This window comes from Haemaphysalis longicornis, unplaced genomic scaffold, assembly GCF_048455015.1.
Source record: "Haemaphysalis longicornis isolate Haplotype H1 unplaced genomic scaffold, Haemaphysalis longicornis Haplotype H1 scaffold_2, whole genome shotgun sequence".
In the NCBI taxonomy this organism is placed as follows: domain Eukaryota; kingdom Metazoa; phylum Arthropoda; class Arachnida; order Ixodida; family Ixodidae; genus Haemaphysalis; species Haemaphysalis longicornis.
In genome coordinates, this window is record NW_027526295.1 from 219,759,751 (window position 1) to 219,770,770 (window position 11,020).

The following is an 11,020-nucleotide window of genomic DNA, read 5'->3' on the forward strand; positions in this document are numbered from 1 at the left end:
CATTTTCGTTATTTTTTACCTTATTTTAAGAAAAGCTACGCGTAAGAGTGGTATATTTGTGTTCTCCGTGAGCTAATCTACCGATAAAGAGCAACTTGTATTTTGACTTCAGTGTCCCTTTAAGGGCACATTTCAAATTCCCAAATCAAGTACACTGACCTGACGGCACTGGAAAAAAGGGATGGGGGGGGGGGGGGGGGGGGGGAAGGAGAGTTCGGAATCACCGATAAAATTCAATAAAGCCCGGCGGTGGCAGTTCATTGCATAATAAACCCATCCTGTGTCACGGTCAGTCTTGGGCAGTAACTAGTTACTAGTAACGCGTTACCGGTAACTAGTTACTTTTTTCAGTAACTTGTAACTGTAACTAGTTACTTTTAAGTTAGAGGAACTTGTAACTGTAACACTGTTACTTTTTTGTTCAGTAACTGTAACGAGAAATATCGTTACAGTTACTTTATTTCTATAAAACATTATCCAACGGCAACACTCATTAACGACCGGTGTAGAGTTTGCCCATTTCCCTTTTTCGGCCTTTCTTCCGCAGAACCTTCGTCTAAAACTATGCCAGCTCACTCCCTTCTCATGGGTGAAAAACATCTGTATTAGAAATGTTTAGGCGTGCACGTGTGCGTCGTGTCCCACGCGGTCTACTAAGGGCTCGAAGTTTCTAAGTCTAAGCTGCAGTATTTTCCTCAGCAGCATGACATCGCTCTCACCCAGGCCATAAATAGCGCTGCGACATGCGCCTAAGCGCACGTGGATGCATTTTCGCCACATCTGGAGGGCAGTAAAAGTGTTTGACACAAAGGCGAACAGGAAAACAAACACCCACAAAATGCACTGAAACCTTTTCACTTTCGCAGAAGCCTGGAAAACTCCGGTCAGGGCGTCGCTTTCTCATTAGCGACGTGCAGCCCCGTTTGCAGGGTCATAAAACGCCGCGGGGAGTCTCTCGGCGGCCTCACGCTCGTCCAGCCGTGTGCGCATTGTAGAGTGTCCGATTGACAAGTCGCAGTTGCTTGCGACCATTGTTCGCTTTAGAGACCCCTGGCCGTATTTGGGACCACACGTTTGGGACCCCTGGTCTAGGGGCTCCATCGAGCTGTACCAAGTGCTCGAACGAGGTCTAGGAAGTAATAAATTTCATGCCCCTCCACACATACGACGACCCCAACGATGGTGGCCCCCGAGTGCCCTCACACCAGCCAGCATCTTGGCCGGCAGACGTCTGACCACAGTGCCACTGCACGAAGAAATGTTCTTGGGAAGCCTCCCGACTTCGTTTCGAGGGCTGTGGCCGAAACGAAAACAGTAGCTACATCTGCTTTTAAATGTTGGGTGCAAGGAATACTTGGGTGAGCTTCGTTCGGCCTATGCCTCAAAGCAAACGAAGGGAGCGGTTCCTGGGATCGGAGACGTGAGTGCTGTGGAAGGCTGGGATTGTGAGAGCAGTTTTTTTCGGTCGAGACGCAAAATCCGCCTTTGTGAGGACGGCGGAGGGGGGGAGGGGGGGAGAGGAGAGGAAGGGGAGGACGAAACCAGTAAAGCGTTCGTTTCAGTTTCTATTCCCTTTGGAAATATCTTGTCTCATTCCGGGGATGGGGGCGGCCGCGGGTTGGGGCGGTGAGAACGACTCCGAGGGCCCCCTGACAAACGCCGCTTCGGCAATGGCTCAAATTGGTCTCCGTCTCCGACCACAAGTACGAAATAAAAAGTCAACCAAGCGCTTTTTTTTTAGTATCCTTCAAAAACACCTCGAGAACCGATGTACTCCCACGCCCGTTTCCCCTTTCCTACGAGGGCCTTCCGTCGATCCGCCACCTCCGCCCCCTTTTTTCCATTCTCTCTCACTGCGCAGGGCGGTCAAGAGACGGCATTGTAGGCGAAAATAAATTAAGTTGACATTGAAAGATTGTTTCGGCTGTGTTGTCCTCCAGTTCGTCCTCTCTGATTCCAACTTTGAAAAACAACTAATTCTATACTACAATGATGTTTGCAAATAAATTTCTTCCAGTGAAAATGCAGCAACCAAAAAATAAAGTTCCTTATGATGGATAGCAAAACTTCCGTAATAAAAAAAGTAAGCCGTAAACAATGATTGTTTGGGCATGAGTGCATCATTTTAGGTCCCCTCGTGTATAGCTTTACTACGTGTAATTTTTACTACCTGCATGCCTTCGAACGTTTCTATTAAATAAGCCAAATCTTTTTAGCTAATAGTTAGTTTTATACAGTAACGGAAAAGTAACGACGTTACTTTTTTGCAGTAACTGTAACTGTAACTAGTTACTTTTGGAAAATTCGTAACTGTAACTGTAACAGAGTTACTTTTTTAGGTTAGGTAACTGTAACTGTAACACTGTTACTTTTTTTCGGTAACGTGCCCATGACTGGTCACGGTATGGCCACAGGCTTTGGTCTAGCTTCAAACAATAAAAGTGAAAACTGAAACATTAATGCACCTTTACGAAAATAGTAGGCGTCATTTATTTGTGTTTTTAATTAGTTATGGAGTTACAGGAGCCACTTAGAGATGACTTGATGACACAGTGCCCTCATCGCTCACTGCATTCACTTTTGGCTCATGTTGATTTACAATATGTTTTTGCACTGTACTAATTTGTTGATCATTTTACCACCATGAAATAATGTATTTTCATTTTGAAATACGTACTACGAGTTCATGCGGCCGACCCACAAAATTATTTCCCTCTGTGGTTGCTTTTGTGGGTGTAAGCCAAGCGTGAAAGTTAAACTTATAACGTCACAAGTAGAGGGCGGGAAAGTAGTTGGTGAATTGCCAACTTTTGTTCTGTTTGTCTGATTGCACTGATTATTTGATTGAATGCTCGCATTAAAATTGGTGACCGTGGCAAAGCAAGCTCTTGAATGGGGCAATGGTACCTTTAATAGCTATGAGTGCCAGGCTGTGCACTGCTATTTTATCTCGTCTCATAATGCAAATTATGATAATGCATGCCAAAACTATACCTCGGCTAGGATGCATGCCATGATGGAGAAGAATGAATTGATTTTATTAATCCAATCGATGGCCTTCAACGCATGCATGCCCCAGTCTCAAAACAAGGGCATTATTGTTTTTAGCTGCCAGCAGAAAAATGGCTGCCGAGGTTGAGAATCCTGCCCACGATATCAAGCTCAGCAGGCGAATGCCCCATGGACACTAAGCCACGGTGGCAAATACATAAACAGTCTCAAAGTGATGCAACCACTCCTCACTGCCAGTGTCAGGTCATGCAAGACTATTTAAATGCATTGCTCTTGCTCCACCGAAAAATCACTCCGGTTTAATGAATTGTATACTTCTGGAAAGGACTGTTTTGCAACCTAAGTACCAGCCAACCATATGCCAATTATTCTTCTTCGACACTGCTCCTTTGTTCATTTTAGAGCTCAAGTCCTCCAAATGGAACGTTGTTGAACAGTGAAACCTTTCATCGTCGCTGCTTCAGCAACGACAACAACAATAAAAGTGATGTTGCTCAAATCTGCCAAAGCAAACGCCTTCCCTTTTTTCCCCCTCACCCGTGGCCACGTCCTTGTGCTCGGTGAAGGCGGCAAAGGGCACGTAGGGTCGCCGGGTGTCCCAGACGTTGATGGTGCAGTCCACCACGAGGGAGCTGTTGGCGATGTGGTACTTCTTCTGCGGCCGCCACTTGATGTGCGCCACCGAGGCGATCGTCTGGATGCACTGGCTCAGCAGCGGCTTGTAGCCGCTCAGGTCCCAGATCTGACAATTGTACGAATGGCAAGTGGGGGGGGGGGGGGGGGGGGGGGGGGGGGGAACGGACCAAGTCAAGTCAAGTCGACTGTGCAGTCAAGTCGAGATTCTGCAAGGCTACATGGAAAGGTCACAAATGTACGACACAGCCCTCAGCATGGGTAGGCTGCTTCCTGGTGAGAGCACAGCGAACAAGATTCTGCCCAAACATGTGAGCATCCACAAACACGAAAGCAGGCCTGTGAACACCTTTGATATAGTCATAAGCAAAAAAAATTACGGGTCATTCCTCGCAGTTCATGTAGGTGTACATTTTGTTATTCTTGCCATCATTGTTAATTTACTTATTTTATTTTATTTTCTAATTGACTTCACGACAGCGTACTTATTTTGCTTTGACAGCTGCGCCGCTGACCTCATTTTGTGCTTGCTATGTGCCAACTTTTATGCCCGAGCTTCATACGAGATGAGCTCAAAAAGTGAAATCCAAGGTTTGGCGAAATCTCGTCTGGTTGGGTAAAAGGTTCATAGTTAAAAACTTGCGGTCACCGACCTTAATCCTCTCTAAAGTAATACCATGGCAATGAGCACACTTCCCCCAGTGTTCCTTCTAGTGCGGAAAACACTCTTGGAATGTGTTTGTTTAAATGGCGAGCAGCCGGGCCGTAGCATTCCACATGTTTCCTCAAGACTAAACTCAGTTTCCTTTCAGAAGCATTTTCAGCTTGGGAAATAGCCAAAAGTCAAACAAAGTAATAGTATCGGTGGAAAATGGAGCCAGGCAAACCACAGTAATGTCGTGGTTGGCAGAAAAGTAAACTCTGTATAAGAAGCGCAGAATCGGAGGGTGGGCTACCTTAATGAAACAGCAGGTTCGATGGGATTGTTGCAGACACCCTCCTGATGCCCAAATCCTTGGTCAAAATTTACTGGTCCGATCGATTCAATGCTGACTCCTGCCTCATTCATGAGTTCTCACACTATGATAAGACAGTCCTCCATGGCCAAGGTCTTTACTTGCTCCTATCTCATTCATGAGTTCTAAAACTATGACAAGACAGTCCTCCATGGCCAAGGTCTGTACTTGCTCAACGATTCCTTCACTTCGGCTTGCTGAGAACCTGCCTGAGTGCGGTTCGCTGCCTGCTGATTTGTGGCCATCTTTGAAGTGACTGTGCCAATTCTAGATGCGCGAGTTGCTGATGGCCTCACCCCTCACATCCAGTTGAATCTCGCAAATGGTTTCCACTTGGGTACTGCCAAGTATCATAAAATTTGACACAGTGTTTTTGCTCATGCTGTTATGTCATTTTATAACTTACTAAAGTCTGTGGAGTTCTCACTACATGTCTTCACTCAAGGAATGGCTGTCAATGACTGACACTATTTGCAGTCTTGAAAAAAATTCCTGCACGTGCATGAATATCCCCTCAATGTCTAAATATCCCTCAAAGTTGCCAATAGTACTTGATTGGATTACACAGAGAAAGAGAAGGTGACCTTGGGAGTGCTCAAGTTGAGGCAGCATTGATTGGTTATAGACAGTAGCAGATGATGCGCTTTGAACGCTCCTGCCTGGCAACGCATTTTCTTGCTGTGAGGCATTCTTTTCCTCTATGACCTCGACTGCGAGGCTTCACGTTCCGACAAAACGATGTTGCCTAGAAACCCTTTTGGCCATCTCTGGTACATGCTGATGGTTTTAAACCCTACTTTTATTTTTTTTCCAATAGCATGCACCCTTGTTCAATAGCTCCATACATACGTGACACGGACCTTGGGCGCATATATACTCACACATAAAAATAGGGTTGCCACCTGCCCGGTTTTTGACCGGCCCAAGTGATTTTTTAAACAGCGGGCCGGTTGCCAGTCCGTACATAAAACCAGCCGTCATTGGCTAGTTTTTTGGCCATCGTGCCACGATTATTATTTTTTTTTGCATTTTATAAGCATTACTTTAGCAACTACGACGATAAATAGGTGTCGGCAAGCTGCACAAGGACACGCGAGCAGAGAAAATATGCGGGTGAGTGCGGGCGAGATGCAAAGAAGAGCTTTTAATGGGCGAAGTATGTGCGGCTGCTTCCCAGTGCAGCACATTTAGAGCAATAACCAAAATTTGAGTAACTTTCAGTACAAACTTTATGTTGATTCCTCTCTAGGAAAACGCTACAATGCATATGGCATTGCATGTCATAAAACATGGATTCTTTTAAATGCAGAGCATTTCTTTAACTCACGATGTCACCCGTTCTAGTTGTCCATCGTCGTCCGCACCCCTCCCCCTACACTATATATAAAAAAAAAATACTTACCGGCGCCTGGTTTCGATCCCACGACCCTGCGGGCGGAACGCAAGGTACATGGTGCTCTACCCACTGCGCCACAAAGCCGACACAGAATGGAGGGCTACGAACGCGCCTTATATCCTTGACTCATTCAAACTACGTCAAGAAGCTGCTGATACAATGCATTCACTACCTGTGGGCGGAACGCGAGGTACATGGTGCTCTTCCCACTGCGCCACAATAATCATACCCACCTGCTAATAAATGATGTCACGTGACTATGTAATTACGTCTCCTCATTTAATTAAAATACAACAACCAACAGCAACAAGTGCAACAACATTAATGTAACGCAAACTACTTAACGTCGTGCGCCCCCGGAAATGCTCTGCATTTGATCGTGCCCCTCGCGAGGGGGATGTTTAGTTTTTTTTTTTTCACCACAAATTCAACCTTCTAAATACCACCCCACCTCCCCCAAAGGGCCGTTTTTTTGTTTTTTGTTTTTTTTTTTTTTTTTCGGGGAAAGGTCGCAACTTTAAAGGGGCACTGACACAAAATTTTGAAGGCGAGACAACTTCGGAGATAGATTGGTGGGAACACATTTACATCATCTGCAAAATATCAGCGGCGAATACAGCATAGAACATATTTAAAATCAATTTTAAAAAGTGCGAAACGCAACCGAGCAGCCAGCAGAGGACCACGCGCAATCGACATCCCGAGGATATTGTGCAAATAAACAACATCCAAATACATCACGAGTTTGTGTTTGCCGCTTCCGCACTGCCGGCGTTTTTCGCCGGCTCGCACGGCTCGCCGCTCCAATCGGAGGGCCGGAGGGCGGAGCTTCTGCTCTCGAGAACGAACGACCCGATCGTTGGCGGCGGAGGCGCCGTGATTTCGTCAGCTCATCGGGCAGCTGGCCGCGACCAAAGTTCTACAGCGATTCCAGGCACTCTTCTTCTATTACTGTTTATTACCATTGGATGCGAAAACGCGCCGGAGGCACGAAAAGCCCACTGAGCTAGCCGCACGGTCGCTGTGCAGGCGGCGGCCACGGCCGCGAAGTGGCCCAGGCCGGCGCAGGTAGCTCGAGTGATAGCTTGTTACCGCTGCACGAAATTGTCCCCAAGTCTCGACCATGGTGGCTTACATGAGAAAGGAGTTAATGGCGATGGCGGGTTGCACTAAAAATTGTCACCTGCACCGCTTACGAGAGCGGCACTCGAATATCCGCCGCAGTGCTAAGCCGAACACATCTGCAGGCGGACCTGTAGGCAGACCGGCCGGCTGCTCCCAGCGCGCGTCTTGCCACCCACCGTCTCGAGCGTCACGCGTCGTTCTTTAGCCGCGGTAGCATTTGCACTCGCAGCACCTGCGTCACATCCACGGTCGTTTTAAGCGCCTCACGAGATCAGTACGTGGGGGCATTCGCAGAAACTGCAGTCGATGCGGATTCGACAGTGCTACGGCGGCTCTGCTCTGTAATATCCCTCCGACGGTAATGTGGTCAGCTTTGTTCACACAAAATCCACAAAATCCATCGTTTCGCGGCACTCGCTGAAACCGAAACTGCGACTGGCCGCAAATGCCTCTAATCAAACAACCGTCGCACGCTGAAGCAAATAAGGTTTCTTCAGGTTATAAGTAGGTCACTAGCTACTTATTGCAACAAAAAAAAACATGCAAAATTTTTGTGTCACTGCCCCTTTAATAAAAAAAGCAGCCTAGAGGATTGAGGACTAGGAGAGGGGCAGACAGAAAACATAGTGAAGGGTCGACAACCTCAAATTTAAGGCTGGGGGAGCAAAGAATGGATTCAGAGGATGCAGGAGAGGATCTGTTACAAGCCTGTAGTTGGGTCAGGATTCGTCCTGCGGTAGATGTCAGCAGGCTCATGACGATACTTGCAGCCAGCTTGGCACCTTTACAATGAGCTGTGAGGGCATTCCCAATGGAGCACACGTGTGCACTTGAAGGAAAGTGTGAGGTGCTTCCTATGGCGAGGACCACTCTGAACAAGCTGCTGCCCCCTCACCTTGATTGCCTTGTCTCTGCCACCGGTGGCGAGGAAGCGCTTCTCCTCCGGGTGCCAGTCGCAGGTGAAGACGGGCCCACTGTGAGCCGTGAACTGCCGCTCGCACTTGTCCGTGCGCCGCATGTCCCACAGCTGGACGTTGCCGTTCTCTTGGACGGCCGCAAACATGTAGTGGGTGTGCGGGCAGAACTGCACGTCCCGGACGCTCTCCGACGAACTGCGTTGGTGAAAGAAGTGTGGGGCAGTATTCTCAGGAGGCTGTAACACTTTCCAAACGAGACAGCTGAAGGAGGTACTCCATGTGGTGCGAACGCTTTTCCTCACATTCAGGTTAACTGCTTCCTAAAATTCAGGCACACCGCAGGAAGTGGTGTGCTTGAACCTTCATTAGGGCTAGTGACAGTGCTCGTTAACAGTTTTTAGTGATGCATTGCCGGAATATGTGCCCTGTGACATGCAAAAGCGACAAAAGGTGGCAGGGATTTGAAATAAGTGCAAAAAAATGGAGGCAAACTTTGCAGTGTAAACGTGCACGCTTTCTGATGTTTGGATCTGAGGGCCTTGAACATGAAACATCACAACCGCGTGTTTATTTACACTATTATGATGTTTCAGGACCCATCTAAGATGCATTCATTGAGGCCAATTAAAAACTGCCTACATGCTTAGCTTAGTAGGTCAAATACAAGTCAAAATACTCTGCTAGGTGCAAGACTTTATTATTTCTTAGCAAGCAACACTTCAAAATAAAACACTCTTATGCTGCAAAAATCATACGTCAAGAAATTAAGCTTTTACGAATAATACAACTGCCACAGTGCCTCATTTAAAAGAAAAAAAGAAGAAGCATGTTGAGCAAGGCTTCAGTTTCACAAAACTAAACCGGGTACCTGCTGGGGAGTGACATCGCAAAAGCCATTAAAAAAAAAACAGTGTCCTGCTTTGATGGTGCTGTCTAAGGTAGGCATTCCAGGTTAGTGCACAGTCCCACACCTTGCTGTTGGCACACCGACATGAATGCCCGCAAGTTAACATACGTCCAAGCCTCCTCACTATATAATTTATTCCACAAGCTGAGCGCACCACTACAGAGGCAACACAAATAATTCACGTCTAACTCACTGTAACATTCCAGGGGGGCTCATGTACCGAGGAACACCACCACCACAGAGGGGATGGAAATGTGCTCCCAAGGGCTGCTCTTAGTTAGACAAGACTAGCTAGCAGCTGTGCAGCCTCCACAGTACAGCACAAGTTGCAAATGAAGTTTTAGGTTCTCATTATGGGCTTTGTGGCATAGAGTTAAAGGGGCCCTGGAGACCAAATACAATTTTGTTCAATTAGAAAAAATAAAAATAAAACTAGCCTTTGGTAAGTCACTCAGCCCCACTGCCGCCACAAAAGATACTTTTTAACAGAAGAAAAAAAAACACAAAAATACAAAAAGAGCTCGTATTTCCTGTTACAGTGACATGGCATGGGCAGAAGTGATGTAATATGGACCAGAATCAGTGTGTTAGTGTAACATGGAGCAGCACTAATAACAACAGTTGTCAGTGTGTCAACTGCACATTAGCATTCAAGTGATACAATAAAACGGATCTAGAGGGCACACAAATCGCCCTGTCATGTTTCCTGCCAGTGGTTTAGGTTGGTGGTTGACAATTGCAGAAGACAGATTCTGTGACGTCGTAGAAAAATCATTAGAAAGTGGCAGGAGAGTCGCCACTGCTTTATCTGTTTTCTTTAATATCTCGATTATTTGATTGAAGTTTGTAATAAAATTGGTTATCAATGTTATCAGGACAAAACAGTATTTTTAACGAACCAAACTTGTATTTTGTGTTTCTGGGTCCTTTAGAACGATAATGATCTGCTTTCCCCGTGGTCGCTGAAGGTTTTTGCATAGGAACCTTGGAAAAGCAAACCTGAGGAATGTGTTGGCAGCTTCTCGTTTACGTATATCAAAGGACTTCATGGTTCCATCTTGGGATCCACTCAGGAGTATATGCGCCTCGGAGGGATGGAAGCAGACTTTGTTGACTGTTCTTTTGTGGTCTTGATATATCATGTCTGCGAAACGAGGAAAGCACAGCACTTCAGTTTACATGTAACACGACGAAAGCTTTTTTACACGCGCGGTATAGATGGTACCTTGTTTGGAACGGGAGCTTTTATTTAAGTTCCAAGTAACCACAGCACCATTTGTAGCTGCTGTAGCCAGGATGTGATCTGCAAAAGAAACATGAGGGCGTACGCACAAGCAGCATAAACCAACTTTAAACAGATTTATTTATGCACTGCTCCGTCGCCTCAGTAACAAAACGCACTAAAAGAGTTATGAACAATATTTGTGAATGACAGCCAACGCACCTTCGATCATGTTCCACACGACGTCACTGCAACTGAAGTTTAGGTTCAGGTTCTTCCCAACGCGTAGATTGATCCTTTCGTGGAATTCTTCATTTTCCAAGCTGAAAACCTTGAACACTGAAAGGGCGAAGGCAAAGCACTGTAATCAGTCACAGAAGAAATAGGAGCATCTGTTTTTTATCACGGTTCATACCATTCCTGCCGGCAACCGCAACTTGCGTTGCGTCTCGATTTATGGCCAGGGCATTCGCAGGCCCTTCAAGAGTGCAATGCATGGTTTTCGTCCCCATGATCACTGTAAAGACGGCAATAGAAACGTTTCTTGAACTTGGCAATGTAAAAAAAATGATAAGGAACGCACAAGAAGTTTCTTATCCTGTCAACGGTTCAATGCTTCAGGAAAGCAGGAGCTACAGAACGTTGCCGAACAACTAGCATAATGTTTACTTACAGAAAAGTAGAATCCCCAGCGTGACCACTTTATCAAAAACAATGATATGCGCGGGGCTCACGTATCAATACAGAACGCGCAAATCTGCGCAATGAATGAACTTCGGCCGCGCTCAGCAA

The 11,020-nt window shown here is 46.4% G+C and overlaps 1 protein-coding gene across 1 annotated transcript in view; it reads right to left on the reverse strand.

Annotated features, from left to right (window-relative positions):
- LOC144169951 (GATOR2 complex protein WDR24-like) overlaps positions 1-10,947 on the reverse strand; it is a 34,129-nt gene extending 23,182 nt beyond the window's left edge. The window contains exons 1-7 of the mRNA XM_077699408.1: positions 10,902-10,947; positions 10,644-10,745; positions 10,451-10,567; positions 10,232-10,309; positions 10,006-10,150; positions 8,078-8,294; positions 3,550-3,754 (exon numbers count right to left, since the gene is read on the reverse strand). Of these exons, the coding sequence (XP_077555534.1) occupies positions 3,550-3,754; positions 8,078-8,294; positions 10,006-10,150; positions 10,232-10,309; positions 10,451-10,567; positions 10,644-10,740 (859 nt within the window). The 5' untranslated portion in view covers positions 10,741-10,745; positions 10,902-10,947. The remainder of the gene's footprint in view (positions 1-3,549; positions 3,755-8,077; positions 8,295-10,005; positions 10,151-10,231; positions 10,310-10,450; positions 10,568-10,643; positions 10,746-10,901) is intronic.
- Positions 10,948-11,020: the final 73 nt, after the last annotated feature.